This window comes from Armigeres subalbatus, chromosome 1, assembly GCF_024139115.2.
Source record: "Armigeres subalbatus isolate Guangzhou_Male chromosome 1, GZ_Asu_2, whole genome shotgun sequence".
NCBI lineage: Eukaryota > Metazoa > Arthropoda > Insecta > Diptera > Culicidae > Armigeres > Armigeres subalbatus.
The window spans coordinates 162931103-162954083 of record NC_085139.1 but is presented as its reverse complement, the minus strand read 5'-3'; the positions used below and the strand labels follow the sequence as shown (position 1 = coordinate 162954083).

Below are 22981 nucleotides of genomic sequence, written 5' to 3'. Positions count from 1 at the left end.
TGTGCTTTTCGGGAAGAAGGGACATGAAGAAAGAAGGGATAAGAATTAATTCCTGACCGTAGTTCGTGTGATGGTGTCTTTATTTTACTTTTAGATGTTGGCTGCAAAAACATGGTGTCGAGCCACCCACCTGATAATTTCAAACAATAATGCACTACCAAATTTTCAAAACGACTTATCTGCTTTTGTAAACAAAGATTAAAACGTCGATTTGACGAATCTGACAGTAAAGCTATGTCCATTTAGAATCCGGAATCATTTATTGTATTGCAGCGGCACGGAAAGTGACCGCTGCAAGAATTCTTTTACAGTGGTTTGTCTACCTAGGCGCCCACTTGCTGTGGTATAAATTTCACGAAGTTTCGTGCAGCGTGTCAAAAATTATTCCAGATGGAAGCCGAATGGAGAGAAAAAAGTTTGCACACCCACGTTGATAATCCTACTCATCGATGATGGAACCTACGTCAAAATGGATTTCGGACTTCCTAGCTTCCTAGCCAAAAATTTTACATGGTGATGGCACGAGGAGTAGTTCCTGCGAAGTTTAAGTTTTGATTTTTGGACAAACTTGCAAAAAAAAGGATGATTTTGGCAAGGGATATGCAACAGTGGGGCAAAGACCTAAGTGTTTGTGACGAATAAGACGATGGACTCGAAGCTGTACAAGGAGGAATGTCCCAAAAACCGCGGTCGACCTCCCATAAAGCCCATAAATGTCCCGTGAAGTTTTGGCCAGATTTGGCGAGTTGCCACTACAGCCGGGAAGTCATCCAGTGGTACCGCGATAATAACGAAAATTTCATCGATAAAAACATAAATCCACGCAACTGCCCACAGCTCCGGCCCATCGAGACATTTTGGGCAGTAATGAAGCGTAAGCTTAAGAAAAGTGGAAAAAGTGGAAAAACAGCTCGGGACGCGACTCAGATGACCAAAATGTGGAACAAATGTGCCAAGGAAGTTGACTCCGGAGGTGTGCAACTTTTGATGAGAGGAATAAGAAGAAGGTGCGAATTTTCACTAGAAACAAGAAGAAATTATTTGTATCAATAATTTTTCCTTAAAGTACAGTGAATTACCCTTGTTTTGATGTATTAACCTTCTTTGTACGTCAGTCCGTTACCGAGATATAGATGATTTTATTATTCCGGATTCTAAATGGACATAGCTTTACTCCAACGCAAACCAACACCTTTAACACGTACACACTTATTCCCGCTCGACATTTTTTGATTCTTTTGCCGAGATCCGCACAACTGATCGCTCGGTTCGTGAATTTCTGCTGATGTGGGGCCCTCGCCGTGCGGTATTAAGACGCGTGGCTACAAAGCAAAACCATGCTGAGGGTGGCTGGGTTCGATTCCCGGTGTCGGTCTAGACAATTTTCGGATTGAAAATTTGCATTCATCACTTCCACAGTTATCCTACGGACAAGCCTCCTGGAAAACAAACCCGAATTGACTCGCGTTTTCGAAGGCACACCGCGCAATACGGAAGCAACGCACATCTGTAATTTTTATTGTTTCATGGATGTTGCGATACAACAAAGCTGGAATAATAAAACAGACAGTTGTACGTCGCTTCCGTATTGAGTGGTGTGCCCTTGAAAACGTGAGTAGATTTAAATTTGAATTCCGGGAGGCTTGTACTTAACATATACATGGAATTTTCCTTAGTCGAGCAGTAAGTGTGCACGACCATGCTGAAAGTGGCTGGGTTTAATTCCCGGTCTGGTCCGAAAACGTGAAGTAATTTGGGTTTGGATTCCGGATTTAATCTGATACGATTCAAGTAATTATTTATTCCACATTTAAGGTAGATATGCAATAAATCTAGAATAAATATGGATTTCCACGGGATACAGAAACCAAGGTAGGCTCGTAAGAAAAATGAGTGACGCATATTTTATCGCCACGTGTTGGAGTGCAAAAGTAAGCATGTTGACACCGTAGAGCATTGTCTCGGTTCAACTTGTTCGAAGATAGTAGTAGGGAACGTACGGTTCGGCACTTGAATGATAGATTTGGTTTTGATTCGGATTGGATTCCGCTTGGATCAGATTTGTATAAGCTTTTAATTGAATTGAACTGGATTAAAATTCAATTTGAAATTGATTCGAATTGATTTTGGATTCTTTTTGAAGTTGATGGGATTTGAACATTGGCGTTGAAAAGGATTTAGATTCGAATTAGGTTGAATTTGTTTTACATTTAATTTGCACTCTCTCGGAGACGAGCCAGCCTCGGGCTGAAAGTCTCCCTAATAAAGACACAAAAAAAAAAAAAAAATAATTTGCACTCTATTGTCCTATCTAGGCCAATACAATCCAATTCAAGTTCGCAAAAAATTGCTACGCAGTCACCACCGTGACAGTTTCAATCTACGGTCATTAAATCGTAAGTAGGAGGTACCTGATTTGCGATGGTGTTGTTATTGTTGTTGAGATGAACGTTCAGCTGCTGCTGCTGATGGCAGATATCACATGCTTGCTGCAGAAGCTCGTGCGGTTTGATGAACAGTCGGGCGCTGAGCAGAAACGCGAAAAGGTAGGACTGGTCCGGGTAGTACTCGTCCGTTGGCACCATATGCTTGATGAGCATCTCCAGCGTGCCGGAAATCAGATTTCCATCTCGGTAGACCAGGCACTAGAATGTAGGAAAATAGGAGGAAAATGGAATGGAAATTCGCTTGGTTAGATGAATGGATTTTTTTTATGTCGATGTCGATCTTACATTGTCGTCATTGAGGCTGGGATCATCGGCACAGTTCGCAGTGGCGTCATTCTGCGAAGTGAAAAAGAAAACACAGGAAAGACGGGAGCAAATTATTATTTCTGCCTGGATGTTTACTGCTGTTAATGAGTTTATACAGTTGATCACCAGCTGCGGTGTCGTATGATCAGATTCTACCGCACATGCTGCTGGAAGTGCTGCTACACTGCAGACTGGAATAGCCAGTCTACTATTATTAATGTGATTTGCAATACAAATTTAAGAACATAGAAATTGAATTTTGGTGTTCAAAAGTGGAAAAATTTACGAAATTTCAAGATTATTTGGTTAATTTTTTTTTTGCGATTTTAGAAAATCTCTCAGACAAGTTAGGATTGCCACAGCTCTGATTTTTAACTTGTATTAATACTAAATCGCTAGAAAACAATGTCAATCTAATATTAACACATCCGATCTGCAGTGTTTAATTGAATTTGCATGGCTGGTGATCCGTCTTATTTCCCGCCCAACAACAAGTATTGAGAAAACATTCACTGCTTGCACTTATATGACTAAAATGTGGGTGTTGGTAAGGAAAATCGATCGGCCTGCGATCTGAATTACGCATATCATGCCCTCTGGTCGTACATTTTTGTGTAAATGCCTCTGCGGTCGGGTTCGAAGCAGGGTGCGATTACGCCGCTTCTGTGGAATAGGCGACGTCGCGAGGGTACCGTTCTGCGGGATGACGGCAAAATCCGGCTCGTCGTGGAATGATGTAGGCGGTGAAAATTCGCACCCGAAAGACGAATCGGTTTGCATCGAGTTGGTGGTGTTGGTTTTGGAGATGTCGTGGAAGGGATAGAACTCGTGGCCGGCGATGCCACCGCTGCTGTAGACCGACGTGAGCGTGACCTCGTCGTTTCCGGAGTCACAGCTGATACTCTGTTTGTTTGGCGAAAGTTTGGTGGACGATTTGCTCAGTTCCGTTCGCGGATGCGAAGGGGTGATTTGGCAGACGAAGTTGTCATACGAGGCCGCCGATACGTTGCTGACGGGCCGCGATGAGGAGTAGTTGGATTCAGCTGACGAAGACGTGGAAGATTCCGTGCAAATGGAGTTTTGGCGCAATGGGTGGGAAGAAACATTTTCGCAGGGAGATTCGTTTGACACTAAGTACAGATCATTACTAAGCTGATTGGACAGCATATCGTCCACCGTACTGGCGTTGATGATTTCTTGTTTCTTCTTTTTGAGCCGGCTGACCGGTTCCCATATTTCGTTGGAAGTGCTCGTATAGTAATTATTTTCCTTCGTCTCACAGGATCGCTCGTCCAGTATCCTACCATTGCGCGCAATGGTGATATCTTCGGTGGTCACCGTGCTAGTTTTGACACTCAGAGACGTTTCTAATTGCACAGGCTGTCGAAGGACACCGGCTCGGAACAGCAACTGGTTGAGCATTTCACAGGAGGGAATTTCACCGGCGATAAGCGCTTTCTTGATGGCATTGCCATCGGACCCTTCCAACGTGACCGGTACTCCATTGATGAGCAGCACTTCCTCCTCTCTGATGGTTTGAGTTTTTTCGCAGTCTACCACCTGAATGTTGGTGCCAAGCATGGACTCTACTGTTTTCAGGATTTCATCGTCCATAGCTTGGAAGCGCCAGGGTAACCTTGAATAGAAAATTAAGTTTTATGTGTTAAATATTTCAGTCTTAAGAATGCTTTCAATATTTTCTGCGGCATGAAAAACGAGTACCTTCTCCATACTTGTAGTGAATCCTATGATAAAGTTTCAGGAAATTCAATCTTTGGTACAGAGCACAATATGCAGTTATCGACAATCATCGTATCTGCTTCGAAAATTGAAATAGTATGACATTGTTGTCGAGGTATCAGGTATCAGGTATCAGAACGTCGGCTCAGGAGGCACGTTCCCCTCAATTTGGGAGATTTGTGCCATCGCCTTCAAAGGCCTTTCTCATCATTTACCTGACGGAAAAGGAAGTGAAAAGGGGAAAGGGAGAGGAAGTGAAGTTGGTAAGGAGAATGAAACAATTTATAGGAAAGCCAATTATGTAGACTCACACGCATTCAGCTGGGACTAAAGAGAGGTGTCACAGAAACACAGAGGACGTAACAATGGACGAATGTCAAAGACGAAACACAGAGTGCACTGTGAAAAACGCATAATGCGAATCCATATAGGTGACAATCACAAAGTACATTGTAAAAATCGCATAATGCGAATCCATATAGGTGGCAATTTGTTGAAAACTAAGTAAAACACATATTCATAACCCCACTCTTATTTAACCTCACGTTGAGATTGAACAAGAGTAACCGAAGCCAAACGTCAAGGACGAGACACAGAGTACACTGTGAAAAACGCATAATGCGAATCCATATAGGTGACAATTTGTTGAAAACTAAGTAAAACACTTATCCATAACCCCCACTCTTATTTAACCTCACGTTGAGATTAAACAAGAGTAGCCGAAGCCAAACGTCAAGGACTAGACACAGAGTACACTGTGAAAAACGCATAATGCGAATCCATATAGGTTACATACACAAAGTACATTGTAAAAAACGCATAATGCGAATCGATGTAGGTGACAATTTGTTTAAAACTAAGTAAAATACATATCCATAACTCCACTCTTATTTAACCTCACGTTGAGATTGAGCAAGAGTAGCCGAAGCCGAACGTCAAGGACGAGACACAGAGTACACTGTGAAAAACGTATTATGCGAATCCATAAAGGTAACATACACAAAGTACATTGTAAAAAACGCATAATGCGAATCCATATAGGTGACAATTTGTTTAAAAAAACTAAGTAAAAAAAAACATTTTCATAACCCCACCTTTATTCAACCTCAAGTTGAGATTAAACAAGAGTAGCTGAAGCCAAACATCAAAGACGAAACACAGATTACACTTTGAAAAACGTATAATACGAATCCATATAGGTGACAAACACAAAGTACATTGTAAAAAAAAACGCATAATGCGAATCCATATAAGTGAAAATTTGTTGAAAAACAAAGTAAAACACATATTCATAACCCCACACTCACGTTGAGATTAAACAAGAGTAGCCAAAGCCGAACGCCAAAGACGAGACACAGAGTACACTGTGAAAAACGCATAATGCGAATCCATATAGGTGACAATTTGTTGAAAACTAAGTAAAACACATATTCATAACCCCACTCTTATTTAACCTCACGTTGAGATTGAACAAGAGTAACCGAAGCCAAACGCCAAGGACGAGACACAGAGTACACTGTGAAAAAACGCATAATGCGAATCCATATAGGTAACATACAAAAATCACATTGTAAAAAACGCATAATGCGAATCAATATAGGGGAACTGCTCCTTGAATTCATACCATGTACCCAAATCAATACCATTCGAAAACAAAGAATTGGTGCGCTATTTGTTTTGTTTCTCATTTTTGTGATTTTTTTCAGCAGTGAGCACGTCGGAAAACAACAAAACACGACACAAATTGAGCCTAAATCGCCTGTTTTGCGAATGTTATTGATATAGGAGCATGTTATTAATAATGGAACAGATACCCTAGGTAACAATTTGTTGAAAACTAATTAAAACACATATTCATAACCCTACTCTTATTTAACCTCACGATGAGGTTGAATAAGAGTAGCCGATTATCTCGGAGAAGTAAAAAGTTAGCGCAGCGAGGGCTAAAATACTGTGAAGGGGGCCCTGGTGCTTCACAGGCTCCGTTTGCGATTAAATTCTTATTAGACCCCCCTAACCATTCATTCGTAGGCACGGTAAGCATAAAGCCGCATCACACCGAGAATTAGGGGTCACCTGTATGGTGGACTTTTACCACTGGAACAGGCAATCCGTAATGTTATTCTTAGCCAGATAACCAGCTGCCGACACCACACGGCTATCTAGGCTGTTCGTGGAGAGAAGTTGACATTGACTTTACGCCAACTCTCAATGTGGCCGAACAGCCGGTAACTTGTAGTGAATCCTATGATAAAGTTTCAGGAAATTCAATCTTTGGTACAGAGCACAATATGCAGTTATCGACAATCATCGTATCTGCTTCGAAAATTGAAATAGTATGACATTGTTGTCGAGGTGCTTTCGACCCAAGCTTGACTTGAAATCGATTAGATGCTTAATATCTACACGCTGATGTTCATGATTTGAGTAACAATGACATCGTGAGCGTGACATTGTATCAACCAACAAACGAAAAGCCAATATTGAAGTGCACATTGTCATCATTTAAGCTTCGTCAATTCGCCTAACAAAGCTTCCTAGCCATTGCCCGATGTACGGTGGTCAATGACAGAACCCTCCTCTACACAACCAACCATCAGGGAGTCACGTTTCAAAAAGCACATCAGTTGAGTACCACACTTGGCCACGGTTGCTGGCGGCGCCAAGCCATCATCCCACCCTCATCCACAGAACGGACATTGCCGGCGTGACTCATCCCCCCGTCATCGTTCGTTCGAGCACGCTGCTCATAAACCGAGTCTGAGAGGTTCACGTTTTGTATTTTGCTTTTTATTCGACCTCTTTGTTTTACTTCGTCGTCTATCGCGATGTTTTCGTAGCCCGGTATTAATCACCACCCATCGCATCGTATAACAGCGTCGACGTCGATGGAGGAACATCCCACGGTGAAATAAAAAAAAATGCCGGCAAAACATGAGCTTCTGCTAACCCCAAACCCCCATGGGCGAATAATCGTGTACAACCAGTAGGCCACGATTATGTTGAATCGGTTTTCTTAGTTCGTTTCCTACCAATAGGGTAATTCCCTTATGTTAGCTGGCAAACGGTAACAAATTTGGAAGAAAAAAAAATGCCTGCTGTGATAGATACTCAGTTCATCGACAGATCTATCAACTTTATCGCAGTCGGCAGATGTTGCCGAATGGAATACCAATTTGCCTTGCTGGCGCTCCGGCGTGGTAACGGGAATAGATAATTAATTCAGTGAAATAAAAAGGCCTGGAAACAACTAATGGTTAGCTCGCCGAACTCATGAAAAAATCAGAGCTCAGCATGTAAGCACGTGTTATTCAACAAAAAGAATAGGTGATGAATGGAGGGTAATTGTCACCTGTAAATAGTTTGATTTTATTATCGCTTTTACTTTCCTAAGCAGTTTCCAGAAATAAGAAAACTACCCTAGACATCGGCACATCGGATGTGCTACAGATGCGTACCGCACCACATTACGGGACGGCTTTTGATTATTTTTACACATTCCACGATTTTTGCACGGTTTCATTCATGGATCATGGATGCGGTTCTGTTTGATTCATTCTTGCTTGGCCGGCATGGTGCCGGTCGGCGGCGAGGCAGAGCCTGAGGATTGAACTAACCGTAGAGTAATGGCTCGTGGGAGGCAGTAGGTAGACAGTTGAGATATGCATACCGATGTTGTTGATGAGTACCGGAGGATGATGGTACGGTGGAACTGGAACTACTCTTCATGGTCTGTGATCGCCATCGGAACGATGAGATTGACTGCTGCGTCGTCATGACTTTCGTGTGGCGATGGAAGAGGAAGTGAGATTTCTGGAGGATCTGAAGCGTGACGGAGAATGACCCCGAGTGGTGCGCTTTGGCTGGCTGGATGAAATCACGGTTACCATAGCGGAAAGCTATTAGGCAGAGTTCTATTCAAACCAAGAGTGTGTGTTTCAAATTTTTGCCTTGGTTTTTATTTTATTTCGTGGTGAGATTGGATGTTCAAATGTTAGCCAAAGTACTCCCAAAAGAACACGCAATAAAGTTTTATTGCTTTATATGATATGTTAGTGCTCGCATATGTTAATCCAAACTTTGGTTCATGCCATATTTATGTTAGGTTTTTATATTTATAGATAAGGACAGCAATTTGTATTGTAGTCGCTATTTGATGACTAACTAGAATTGACGAAATTATAGAAGACTGTCTCCTTCTGGTACAATGGCTTTACTTTCTAACTAGAACTTGGCCTGCTTTTCAACTCAGTGTTCCATTAGGATTTCCACAGTAATGAAAAGCTGTTCTGTGTCCAACAATTGCATAAATATGTATCTTGTGTGGCAAGTAAAATTTGATACACTAGTCTCAGAGAGCCGAGAATGTTTCTTCCGACCGCGCAACCTCGTATCAAGTAATCGAGAGAGGCTAAGTCGGCGTTCCCTCGCCCAGCTTCACTCGTGAAAACACCAAAAGATTTCTTACTAGCGTATGAGGTGACCGTCGAACCCATAAGCTACTACTGCCCAGCGATGCAGGTCCATACAAAACATGAAACAAGTTTTTTAAACAATTTCTGTCAACAGTTTTGATTACAACAACGCTAATTCAATGTGGGACACTATTCCGCTGTTTTCTGTTAAAAAAGAGCTAGTTCTTACAATGCACTTCAGAAATTCGACTAAAACGATGATCCAAGGAATACAGTGCTTAACCCTTAACTTTTAATTAAAAAACAATGTATCTCGGAGGTTTTAAGAGCTTTTTGCTTGTAAATCTCTCTAAAATCAAAGGGGATAGTTATACTTTTATATACATGTGAACCCCTTCTCTTCCGAACCCCTCCCTTTTAATGCTTAAGAAAACTAGGTAGCGCAGAAGCGTAATTTTAGGCAGAGATATATAAATTTGATCATATTGGACGATTTCATTACTCTTATGATCAGTATCATTCAATATGATTCAATTATATGGCATTTGTGCAAGTATTGTACTGAGAATTATTTTAAGGTCTCCAATACATCTAGAAGTCCATGCTGTAGTTGCTCTAAATACATGAAGGTTTTACGTGAATGAAGGCCTGACAGACAGTGTGACTATTATTGGATATACTAGGCCAACTGTAACATCCTAGAATTAATGTCCTTAATTTGGTCTACCAGATTAACTACGCCTAGTACAAAACCTACAGTTACCCAGCATAACTGTGTAAGTCTCTAGCGTCCACCCGAATGCTCCAACAGTCAAATATATATATATATATAAATTCACTACAGTACTCTTCTCAATTCCGCCAACATACCGTTGTAGGTTGTATCAAATATACCACACTCCCGCTGTAGCTTGACCGTATGCGCATCGCCTTGTTTTTTTATTTGGAATACTTCCGCAATTGTTCTGGTCGCCTGGTCTTGTATTCGATTCAAAATTTTAGTTTTATTGAAGTCGAAACATGTCCTTCTTCCATGAAGTGAACTGCCAGCCCCGATCTCGGATTTCTGTTTTTGCAGTCATTCCTGTGCCTGCGATCCTCATCTCAAGCATTCTTTTCGTTTGGCCGATGTAAACTTTGTTGTCGTCCGTTCTACAAGCAATACGTTAGCAATTACTGGGGAAAGTGGAGATCCCATGGGTACGCCATGCGTTTGTTCATATATCTTTCCTTGGTATACAAAAAAAAGTCGACTTCAGAACCAAATTGAAAGCGTCAATGAAACTCGTTTTGTCTATGTCGGTATGTTTTTTTTTGTCTTTATTAAGGAGACTTTCAGCCCGAGACTGGCTCGTCTCCGAACATGTTGGTATGTTGTTCCACTTCCTCCCATCGCTTCTCAAGATATTCCAATGCAAAGTCTACTTGTACGTTTGTGTACAGTGAGACCACATCGAACGAGAAAAGTACCTTCTGTACCCTTGTGAATTTTCGGGAAAAGTACCCTTGTGAATTTTCGGAAGACCGTAGATCCTTGGTGGATGGCAGCTGGATTCCTTCAGTTTTCTCTGAGTGCCACCGTCGATGTATCCTTTGTTGAGTAGATTTTTTATACTACTCAGAATTCTATTCGTCGGATTGGTTTTCAACTTTTTGTAGGTGTCCTCGTTGCACAGAAGTTCTTTCATCTTACACTGAAACTCCTGTGTTTCCATGATGACAATCTTGTTGCCTTTTTCCGCCTTCGTGATGACCAGGGGTGGCATTGCGCATCTCGAATCGAATCACTCAATTCGTACGTTTTTGCATTCGTTTCGAAAAAGTTCGGCATTATGTATTTCGTTCGACTTCATTCAATCGTAGTATAAGATTTCGAATGGTGCTGTACTAGCTCGAGTAATCGAGTATATTCTGTCAAACGAAATGTAAACAGAGAGAATAAGAGATAGCTCTTAGAGTCAAACTTCAGCGCATGGCTAATGTGAGTAAACAGAGAGAATAAGAGTCATTTCATCTGCGTGGGGCAATGGGGCATGCTGCCTGTTGCACGGACAGATGAATCAACCCAAACTTTGAGTTCAATATACGCACTGATGAGAATATCGCAGAAAAAATTTACCCAAATTTGGGTAGTTTTCCCTTTCTTTCCCATGATTGCTATCAAAAAGAGAGCAAGATGCAAACACCACACCGAGGTTGCTCAGCCCAATAACCCAAATTTGAGTAAATTCAATATTCTCTATTTTGGGTTGATTAAGGTCCGCTTTGGATAAATTAAACTCAGTTTTGGGTAAACTGTTTACATGGGATTAAAGGTAAACTACCTAGTGCCAGAAAAGTCATTTAACTCAAATTTGAGTTATTGGCCCAAACCACGGTTTTGAGTGCAAACAACCCACTTTTGGGTAGTTTTGGTTTCAGTGTGGAAACGTTGGAAAGGCATCCTTCAGGGCATGAATTGACAGTTATAAACAAACAAATTGTGCTCAATAACTATAAAAAGCAACATTATTTATTGAGCAGTTCCAACCGATTAAAATATTATACCGATACGATATGTTTTGTATATTGAGATATTGTTACGACACAATTTAAAGGTTTTATATTTATTCGAGTTTATGTTACAGATCCAATTTTGAGCTAAATAATTTAAAACAAAAAAAGGATTCGATAATAAATTACTTTGATGTTTCTATGTGTTTTAGTTAAATGCACTTGAGTCATCTGTTGCGTGTTTGTTTTATTTAACGCAACTATTTTTACGTAGATTTCGGAATATACACGTTTTTATGCAGATTTTCTCCTTGGATTTTTCACGCGGTTTATCGAAATCGTCAAGAATTTTAGTTAAAATCGTTTTTACGCGGATATCGGGATAGGATGCTCGTTAACTATAGTTTCGTAAATATTACGTCAATTGTTATGTTGTTTTGTTTTTATCACAATAAAAACAAACTACCGCAATAATAGGACGCAGTTGCCTATCGTTGCGATATTTTTTGAAGGTCAGTCCTATTGTTGCGGTATTGCATGTAATTCTTATGGGGAGTGATACCGCAACAATAGGACCTTAGCACTACCGCAATAATAGGCTCAAAGGATTCAAATTTTTAACGAAAAATGTTAATTTTTCATCATTTTGAACGGAATTTTGTCAAACAAAAGCTGTTCTAGTCGTTAATCCGAATAGTTTTAGCGTGCCCATAATTGTTTTCAATGGTATTATATCCAGAATGGACTACTTTAACACTACCGCAACATTAGGGCATACCACAACGATAGGACGTTTTACCCTAGTTAGAAATTGCATATTGTCTGGAAACTTTAAAAGTAGGTATACTAATGACATTCTTTCCTTCAAGATACAATAATGGAACATTTATTCTCTTCCCGTACAGAAATAATAACAAATATAAATAAAACATTCAGAAAGAGATGACATTCGAAAGCTGTAAAGGTGACGAGCGTTTTTCAATCGACTTGAGTCGATTTTCAGTGTGCTATCGAGTATCCATAATGCCAAAACATCTCGTTATTCTTGTACCTCCTTGAGCATACTCGAAAAAAGATATTTTAGTTACTAGATTAAGATTGTCGCTGTCCGGAATATCTTTTGCTGGCGAGGATAGGGGAGCTAAATGTCAAAGAAGGAAAATCCATACGATTTGACAGCTTGGTACCCAACATGTTCCGAACAGCAGACCAAAGGGAACCGAAGCGATAATCTTTATCTAGTAACTAAAATATCTTTTTACTCGGACGATGAGTCGTTTTCGAGATCGAATCGAAAGCCGTAATGCTAAACATGTTCGACTCGATAGAATTTCGTTCGAATCGAGATGCGCAATGCCACCCCAGGTTTGGGTTATCCCTCAAGAATCTTTGCGTAACGCAAAATTTCTGTTTTGATTTAATTGTCACCGAAAAAAGCCAATTAAAATAACAACAAAAATGATATTTTCGTCTGAACCGTATTCGGTCTTATAACTGTTTCGGCCATGCGTCTGATTCAGCCAAATGGAATTCGACTCTCGACCATTACCGAGACATCGAAAATGGCTATTTTTTTTTAATTTGCATTCAAACATACTCTTCAGGAACACACGCATATGGGACCTGGTGGACATGTCATATAATGATATATTAAACTAAAATAATTGTCTAAATCAACTGGTTTTAAAACTGATAAAATCGAACAACATTTTTCAAAGTTATTAAGAGGCTTGGAACCGTACTTTCAGGAATCTCAGAAGCGTCTTTTTAAATGGTTCGTAAGCCGCCATTCAAGAGACTCGTAAGGCCTTTTTCAAGAGGCTCAGAAACTTCTTTTAAGAAGTTCGGAAACATCCTTTCAAGAGGATCGGAGGCCTTATTTCAAGAGGTTCGTAAACCTCATTTCAAAAGGTTCGAAAGCATCCTTTCAAGTGGTTCAGAAGCTTACTTTCAAGAGGCTTACTTACTTTAAGGGGCTCGAAATTCTTCTTTTAAGACGCTTGGAACCGTACCTTCAGAAAGCATAAAAGCTCGAAAGCCGCCATTCAAGAGGATCAGAAACCTCTTTCAAGAAGGTTCGGAAGCATCTTTTCAAAGGCTTGTAAGACTCTTTTAAAAAGGCTCGGAACGTTCCTTTCGAGGCTCGGAAGCCTCATTTTGAGTGGTTCGGAGGCCTCCTTTCAAGAGGCTCGGAATTCTTCTTTAAAAGGCTTAGCAGCGTCCATTCAAGATACTTCGAAGCCCCGTTTTAAGTGGCTCGAAAACCAACTTTCAAGAGGCTCGAAAGGTTCCTTTCAAGGGGTGCGGAATCCTACTTTCAAAAGCGATATATGAACTTAATTTGAATTCGGAAGTTTCACGGAAAATGAAAATTCCCGGGAAGTTTATGGAGAGCAATATATTGCGTTAGTTTTCAGGTCCTTTTTATATATCTTATGAGTTACACTTTACAGCAAAAAGATTAATGGGGGTACCTCAAAGGGATGCTTCTCAAGAAAAATAATAAGTTTGGTTTAATAAAAAAAAACTATCAAAAAAATTTACTCGTGGTTGTTTTTTAAATGTATCGAAAAATCGTCAAAAGAGCTTTACTTTTGATATTTCTATTTAAAAAAATCGTTCGAAATTACATTCTCTACTGTGGTCAACCATGAAACTGTCCAAAATTTTGGTTTTGTAGTTTATACACATTTCCCGTCTCAAAAAGCTACAACATTTTAATCAGAAAGTTTTGAGAAAATTTCATTCGGCTGCTACTGACCGATGATTGTCCGCCGCTGAAACGCTAAAGACGCCATCCACGTGAAGACATTTCTTGCATTGTCTCCCTCCGACACGTGTTTGTGATTCCGCTACCAACGGCATCGTTACGATAGAATTGTCCGCTGTCGTCAAGAGATTGTGTTTTGTATGTTTAAGAAACCTCGGCTCGGATCAACTTTCACTTGTAAAAATGATGATCCTGAAAAGAACCGGTCTGTTTTCAATAATGCACATTTCAGTCGTCAATAGCAACAAAATCAAAGTCAGAATCTCGCTAGAAAAATTTTACTTTTCGTCGAAGACAGCCAAATTGATTAAGACGCCACCATAGTGAACTAATTTTCTGCAGATGGCGATGGTCACTGACGCCATGATTCCGCTACCGAAGCCTAGCGATTATGTTTGGTACGTTAAAGGAAGTTCGTCAGGGGTAAATTTTCTATGTTATGCTTCTCAATAATGTGAATTTTAAATCACTAACAGCACAAAATCAAACTCTGAAAAGCTAGAAAATTTCACTGGACGTCAAGAATTTGCCGGTGATGAGCAGTTGTACTTTGGTTTGCAGGTTGTCGCTGGAATCGCTATCCGACGCCATGGTTTTATAAATAGAGAAAATGAAGCCCTTAGCTCCGCTAATTTGGTGAGTGTTATGGTTGCACATTATATTTGCCCCATTTCGATTAACAAAGAGAAGGGCTAATGGTCCTTCTTTACTGATTACAAGAAATGTTCTTTTCAGGTCCATCATTTCATACAAGAGAAAGTTGAGCTGAGACATATTTTCTTCAAGAGACGAGCCAGCATCGGGCTAAAAGCCTCTTCAATAAAGACTAAAAAAATCTTCAAAGTGTAAATGTAAAGTGTGTAAATCATAATCACTTAACGACGGCAGAAAGTTTCCGTCAGTAGCAGAATCACGAACGGTTTTCAGATGAAGATGCTGCAAATTTTTATTCGCATGAATGGCATGTCAGAATTTCAGGACAAATTTCACTTTTCGCCGCAGACAGGCAAATAGATAATTTACCGCTGAAACGCTGTAGACCCCATCATTGCCAATGGACAATTTATTTCAAATTTTATTAGGGGCACAACGGGCATGAACTACGGGCACAACGAACCATTCTTTAACATGTGCAGAATTTTCAATCGCTGCTCAAATGAATTCGATTTTTACTTGAGTCGTAACACTCTTCGGAAAAGGTTTTCCTTTTCCCTCCCTGATACTAGATCTAGACTAAGTTAATTATTGTAAATAGTTGTAAGAAATAATTGTATTGTGTATCATTTGGAGTTAAATTGTATTCTGTTGGTACGAAAAGACGAAGAGGTTTTGCGCCCATTTGAGAGAGAACAAAAAGAGTTCATCTCAAACGGGCTTTTCCCTTTTCCTAAAAAAATAACAAAATAAACAAAATAAAATAAAAACGCCAAGAATTTGCCACTCCACCATCGATTGCTGCCACCAACACCACTGCGGCAGACGTGGTCGCTGGGACAGCTTCCAGATGTCATGGCCTGCTCTCCGTGAAAACCCGAACGAAAACGAAGCGCGCGTGAGACACGGGTCTTTTTATGCACAGAGGAAATGAAGCAATTGACCAAAAGGCCTGATGTCCGTGTTGGGGATGCATGAAAGGGAATGGTTGGTTTCGAAATTGTTACTGGGTTTGGAAAGAATTGAAATAACGTTGAGTTTCTGAATCTCGAAAATTCGTTTAAAGATAACGGCGCCATTAGCGTTTGAAATATCGTCAAATTTCGTGACAGTCACGGTTTTAGTTGTAAAACATAATGGGAAGCAAGACCAGAAACAAGTCGGGGGGTGGCTACCGCTTATTTAACCCCTTATTTAAAAACATTTGCTAATAGAACACTAAGTTGAAAAGCAGACCAAGTTTTAGTTGGATTGGGTTAATGAGCAGCAAAATGAAATTTCCATAAATAATTAGAATTTACCATAAAAATAAAGAATTGTAAATAAGGAAATCAGGGTATGAGCAATAAATAAAAATAAATTTTCAACAAATAATAAAAAATTTCCATAAACAATTGCGAATTTTCCATATAACAAAAATAAATTAGTATAAAATTGCAAAATTTTTCACAAAATAATCAATAAAGAACTATAACAAAAAAAAAGAAAATTCGATAAAAAAAATACAAAAAAGCAAAAAAATTGTTAAAATTTTCATGAACGCTTCCAAAGAAGGTATCAACAATGCAAAAACTCTCAGTTTTATTGCTTTTTCAAACTTCTTTGTGGAAATTTTCATATTTTTTATTGCTTTTAATTCAATATGAATTTATTGATTTTTTCGTAGAAGGCTAATAATTTTTGTGGAAAAAAAGTGAAATATTTTGTAATTGTTTATTGCAATATTTTATCAGTTAATTGCTAATTATGGAAATTTTGAATTTTTTGTGGAACTTTATTTATGGAAAGTTCTCCTCTCATAAATGCAATTTTTGCGTTTAGGTTCTGAAAAAAATCTTGTTTATGGAAATTTTGCATTATTTGTGGAAATTTTATATTTATTTATTACTCATACAATTTTGGCAATTTTTTGGCAATTTCCTATTTTTCATGGAAAATTTCTTATTTTTAAGGAGAGTTTTAATTTTAGTCTTAGAGCTATAGAAGAACAAGAAGAAGGTAAAACTTGATATGACATGTGGAAAAAAATGCACGAAAACAGAATTGGGTTCATTATTATCACACATCTGAGGGTTATTCCATTGAAGCTTCTGAAGCGTACATCATAATTCAGAACGCGTCCTACTATCCCATTTTAAAAACAATGAATCACCAATGAAACGTGATTTACAAGCACTTTGTCTGACGGTCGGAATTAAACCAAGAGCCAGATTGTAGCAATTTTCTTCAATGATTGATTACCAACGACCAGACCAAACAAAATGAAGTTCGATCGGAAGGTTTTATGGCCGAAACCAGCATTGAACATGCGGGCATTCAGTTGGGTAAATATACAGCACAGCGCATCGGAAAAGCAATAAAATAATGATGTACTCCCGATTCTGGTTCATTTTTGCCTCCCCGTACTGCTTTACCAGATGCCCCAGAATGGTGATGTGTGGATGGAATTCCAATCACGCTTCTTTTTTCCACGTTTATCCGCCCAACGAAGACACAGAAATTGCACAAACCCCCGCCGACGATGTGTGTCTGCCAAGACGTTGGAATCCAGAAACAACTTCCCCGAGTGAACTGTTTTGGTCATGCTGGTCTGTGGCCCTACAAGTGCAAGAACGGGCGCTCTTCGGCAGCTACCGGCCCAGACGCGGAAATATTTTATGAGCAATGCAGACTGGCGGTTCTCGGGTGATGTGGTTTCACGCCGCCTTGGTCAGCCAAACGGAGCGATGCACAACTTCTGCTCATTGTATCTAAACGTGTTTTGTTTCATCTCGTTTTTCAACGCGATGGAACCAAGCCATCATCAGCCAGCAGCCCTCTCCATTAAATGCGGGTGATTTATGCTGATCGCACTAATTTGAAATCCAGATGGATTTTTAATTTCCTAGAAAACAAGAGTACGTTATTTACGATATATATGACTTGTATAGAAGTCTCTGGTGGATTAGTGGCGACGCGTCTATTGGTTGAACCGACGTCGTTTGCCATAAATGCAGATTTGTGTGCAGTGTGTAATAAAAGGAATAATGGAAAGAAGTCCATTGTCCTTAATTATTATACTAAAACGTGTCGGAATAGTAATACTGTTTTGGAGATTCTTAATTATTCGTACATAGAATTATTTTCTTTATTACAACATATTGTTATAATATGAAATTGTTATTTTGGTTCGAGAGAGATGATGCGTTATCATACTTCCAAGCTCCCCCAACGAATCATTCCCCGCTTGTTGTTGTTTTCTTCTCCGTTTCTCCATCCCCAACACCGAAAACATGCGAACCGGGCATGCCCGATGAGTCATCGTTCTACTTGAAGGATTGCACATCGTTAAATACGAGGGAGTCATTATGTGGAAGATATAACGATGTAGGGGAGAAAAGTCCAATATGCACTAAGCTTTTTTGATGTTTTCAACAATAGGGGAACTGTACCGGTTTTGGCCATGTTCCTAATTTGGCTAATTTTGCGAATAACTCCAAAAATAAAGCAATTCGCGAAGGTTTCATTAGTTCCATCAAAAGATATATCCCTCACGGTTAAACGCTGCTTTCAACTGATCGATTATTTTGGAAAAATATGTATTTTTCAGGGTTGGCCAAATTAGGCACTAAGTTGGCCAAAACCGGTGCACTTCCCCTATAAACAAGAATACAGAATCATTCCAACGTGCAGATGCAAAATTTTCAAAATAAGCTACATTTCACAATGATCTCCCAATCAAAACAACAAGGTATTTGTAACTTTCTAACGCATTTGAAATATGTTTTAAAAATGGGCCTGGTGTAAAGTTCCCGAAAGGTGGTGCAAAATGAGTCAATTACATGAGAAATAATGGTGAACGCATGGTTGTTTTTATATTGAATTGAGTTAATGAATAACTAATAAAAAATTGGACAATAAATATTCGTTCAGAAATGTCTAACAATAAATTTTTGAGTAGAGATGAGCCAGTCGTGGGCTGCAAATTTCTATACTAAAGTCAATAACAATAATTATATGAGTGATTTTATGAGTTAGGTCATTTTGCACCGTGAGTGCGTTAAGCACTGTTCTCTTCTACAATATTGGAACAGCGCTCCCTCAATGATTGCGGTCCTAATATGTTGTCGATTTTGCTATTTTTATGTGCATCAAACAAAAGGATCATCGAAATAGACTCATAAGACAATTTATTAGCATGGTGATTTTCATATCATCGGTAACAATTATGGCTATCCGCAGTTTTTGGAAGATAACTGTATCATAAATGGAACAACATAAGGGGCAACGTCGAAGCATGAAAAATGCAAAGGGGGAGAATACCCCACAATGATTAAGCAAAATCTTGGTGAGAGTAACAGAATCCAGAAATAGGATAAACATCAATACAAGGTTGGTGCGTGCTCGTTGGAATAGTGATGCATATACGGTTGTATTATCAACGCAGACCAGAAAGGGAGTTTATTATTTGTAGCACCAAAAGAAAATTATTTGTTGAGATTTTTTTTGTAGTAGGGAAGCCCGAGGAGAGATGATCCCCATTCCTTATTTCCAATATATCTTGTACAAAAATAAATGATTTGAAGCATTTTTCCAGCATATACTTTACAAAATGTATGCTTATATTCACACATACTGTCTAAAAATAACTTTCAACATTCACAACACAATTTGATAATATTTGGGAGAAATTAATCCCTTTTCAATAACTTGCTTTAAAAAGTTGGAAGTGCGCATAATGATGAAAGCACAGAGAACAGACATGGAGGCTCATACAAATTTTACGTTATTTTCAACGAAATACGGACTATGATTGGAAACTCGGTACCTGGAATGTCAGGACCCTAAATGAACCTGGACGAGTGAGCCTTCTGGCTCGCGAACTGCAGAAGGTTGGAGTGAACGTGGCCGCTATTCAAGAAGTCCGATGGCCCAGATCCGGAGAACGTGAATTCCGAGCCGTGGACCCCACGACCAACACTGCATTCAAGTATAACATCTATCACAGCGGCGGTGAAAAAGCAGAGCATGGAGTTGGTGTCGTAGTGATGGGCAGATGAAGCGAGTGATGCGGTGGAAACCCATTAGCGAACGAATCTGTGTGTTGAGGATACGGGGCAAATTCTTCAATTACAGCCTAATCAACGTTTACGCACCGACAAACGATAAATCCGACGACGTGAAGGACACGTTTTATGAATGTCTTGATAATGCCTATGAAGAGTGCCTAAAGCATGACGTGAAAATTGTTATCGGAGACGCTAACGCTCAGGTCGGTAGAGAGGACATTTTCCGTCCCATAATCGGTAGGGAGAGCCTTCACTCCGTTACCAATGACAACGGCCTACGGCTAGTAAATTTTGCTGCTGCCAGAGGGATGGCCATCAGTAGCACCTACTTTGCACGAAAGAACATCCGAAAGCACACCTAGAGACACCCAAATGGTGAAACTTGCAACCAGATAGACCATGTTCTGCTGGATGGGCGCCATTTCTCGGATGTTATCGATGTGCGGACATTCAGAGGTCCGAACATTGACTCTGATCACTACCTCGTTGTTAGTAAAATTCGATCGCGGTTGTCAACTGTATCAAACGTAAGATCACAGCGAACGATGCGTTACAAATCCAGCGATTGTCGGCGGAAGGAGTATCGGCTGAGTACCTCCAGAAGCTCGACGAACGGATAAGTGCAATTAACGTTAGCGACAACATCAACGATCTATGGGAGTCGATCCATGGAGCGGTGAGCACAACAGCACAAGAAGTGGTAGGCCCAGAACGGGTTGGTTCGATGTGGAGTGTCAGAGAGTGACAGACGAGAAGAACGTTGTCAGAAGCCGGATGTTGGTGTCAGGTACCCGATCGAATAGAGATCGGTACTAAGAAGCGAGAGCAGCCGAAAAACGAACCCACCGCAGGAAGAAAAAAGAGTACGAAGAACAAGTTATTAGTGAGGTGCAGGAAAAAATGGAGCAGAACGATATGCGGAGGTTTTATGAGTCTGTCAATGGCGTGCGGAGAAAGACAGCGCCATCTCCCGTCATGTGCAACGACCAACAAGGAAATTTGCTGACAGATAAAACCGAAGTGGCTGCCAGGTGGAAGCAACACTTCGAGACTTTGTTGAAGTGACGGTGCATCGGTGAACAGAATAAATATTAGCGACGATGGACAAGCTGTGGAGTCACCTACACTAAAAAAGCTGTTAAAGAGCTGAAAAACAATAAGGCTGCGGGGAGGACCAGCTCCCGGCTGAATTTCTCAAACATGGCAGTGAGCAGCTTTATGAAGTTCTGCACCATATTATGTCGAAAATATGGAAAGACGAGGAAATGCCTGTTAGCTGGTTGGATGGCCTCATTTGTCCTCTCTTTAAGAAAGGACACAGACTGGAGTGCGCCAATTACCAAGGAATAACCCTCCTTAATTCAGCGTACAAAATTATGTCCCGTATTCTGTTCAACAGATTGAGACCGCTTGAAGAGTCCTTCGTCGGCGAATACCAAGCAGGTTTTCGTGAGGGCCGATCAATGACGGATCAAATGTTTACCCTGAGACAAATCCTTGATAAATTCCGGGAGTACAACTTGCAGACACATCATCTGTTTATTGATGCTTCAATGCGGCGTACGATTCAGTGAAACGGAATGAATTATGACAAATTATGCTTGAACATGGTTTTCCGGCGAAACTGATACGGCTGAGTCGTATAACGTTGGACGGATCGAAATCAAGTGTAAGGGTTGCGGAAGAAATATCGACGTCATTTGTTACCTTAGTTGGATTAAAGCAGGGTAATGCACTCTCGAATCTACTGTTCAATAACCCGAGCAGCACCAGATAAACAAAAGTGGTAGCAACAACTTGATTGGGACTAAATCTGGTCATATATAAGTTGCAGTGGCTCATGCGGAACATGTGTGCTGCTAGGGAAAGCCCTCGAGGGAGCGATTAGGAGAGCTGGTATGCAAAGAAGCGGTACCAGTATCACAAGATCGCATATGCTCCTGTGATTTGCGGACGATATCGATATTATCGGAATTGATTGCTGTGCCGTGGAAGAGGCTTTTGTGCCTTTTCAGAGGGAGACAGTGAGGATTGGACTCAGGATCAATACTAGTAAAACGAAGTACATGGTCGCTGGCAATCAACGTGGGTTCATTAGTGGTGGTGGTAGTGAAATGGTGTTGGATGGTGAAAAATTTGAAGTGGTGGAAGAATGTGTGTATCTTGGAACATTAGTGACGTGCGATAATGATATTACCCGCGAGGTGAAAAGGCGTATTGCAGCTGCAAATAGGGCTTATTACGGACTTCGTAACCAGCTTAAGTCCCGTAGTCTGCAAACGAAAACAAAACTCGCGCTATATATTACTCTGATTCTTCCGGTGTCTTTATACGGCCATGAAACATGGACGTTAAAGGAGGCTGATCGGAGAGCATTCGGATTCTTTGAGCGTAAGGTGCTGCGGACAATACTCGGCGGTAAACAAGAGAACGGTATCTGGCGGCGTCTCATGAATCACGAATTGTACCAGGTATATAAAGGGCTGGATATCATTAAGCTTATACAACACGGCAGACTACGATGGGCTGGTCACGTTGTTCGTATGTCGGAAGAACGTCAAGCGAAGATAATATTTATTAGACAACCCGGAAGAGGCCGCAGGCTTCGTGGAAGGCCGCGTACACGATGGATTTTTGCAGTTGAAGAGGGCCTGAGGGCGCTCGATGTTCAGGGCGACTGGAAGCGATTGGCCCAGGATCGAGTCCAGTGGAGAATGATACTCCATTCGGCGTAGGTTCATCGAAGAGCTGTAGCCCATCAAGTATCAAGTAAGTGTTGTGTCACCCACACTGAAACATCTATATGATTGTAAATACCTTGGTCAAACCATCTTGTCATACGTCAAAGAAGCATAACACACGTAACGCTTCAAGCTAAGAAGATGATCAAAAAATAAACTAAAGGTCTCTTTTGATCTGGACCAGCCATCAGAACAGACGTCTTTTTTATTAACTGGCGACGAGGGATTTTTTTTTTTGAACCATTTGTGAATATTAATTCAAAGTAGTGCAAAGTTAGCTTGTGCGTGACTGTACGTAGTGGCAGTAAATGTGCTAAAAAGTGGATTCTCGATAACAACGGTAGTAAGAAACGCCGGCAAATATATC

At 40.3% G+C, this 22981-nt stretch overlaps 2 protein-coding genes across 4 annotated transcripts in view; one reads left to right on the top strand and one right to left on the bottom strand.

The window, feature by feature from the left end:
- The window catches only part of LOC134205456 (ras-GEF domain-containing family member 1B-like), a 217105-nt gene that overhangs the window by 27758 nt on the left and 166366 nt on the right, over positions 1-22981 (bottom strand). For 2 of the 3 annotated variants that reach the window (XM_062680713.1, XM_062680714.1), the window contains exons 2-4: positions 3360-4389; positions 2733-2783; positions 2412-2645 (exon numbers count right to left, since the gene is read on the bottom strand). In XM_062680713.1, coding sequence (XP_062536697.1) covers positions 2412-2645; positions 2733-2783; positions 3360-4367 — 1293 coding nt within the window. In that variant the 5' untranslated portion in view covers positions 4368-4389. The remainder of the gene's footprint in view (positions 1-2411; positions 2646-2732; positions 2784-3359; positions 4390-22981) is intronic. The other variant, XM_062680711.1, reaches the window with a different exon arrangement.
- Positions 1-22981, top strand: part of LOC134205454 (endoribonuclease Dcr-1) — a 194522-nt gene that overhangs the window by 166510 nt on the left and 5031 nt on the right. The gene's annotated exons all lie outside the window — the stretch shown is intronic.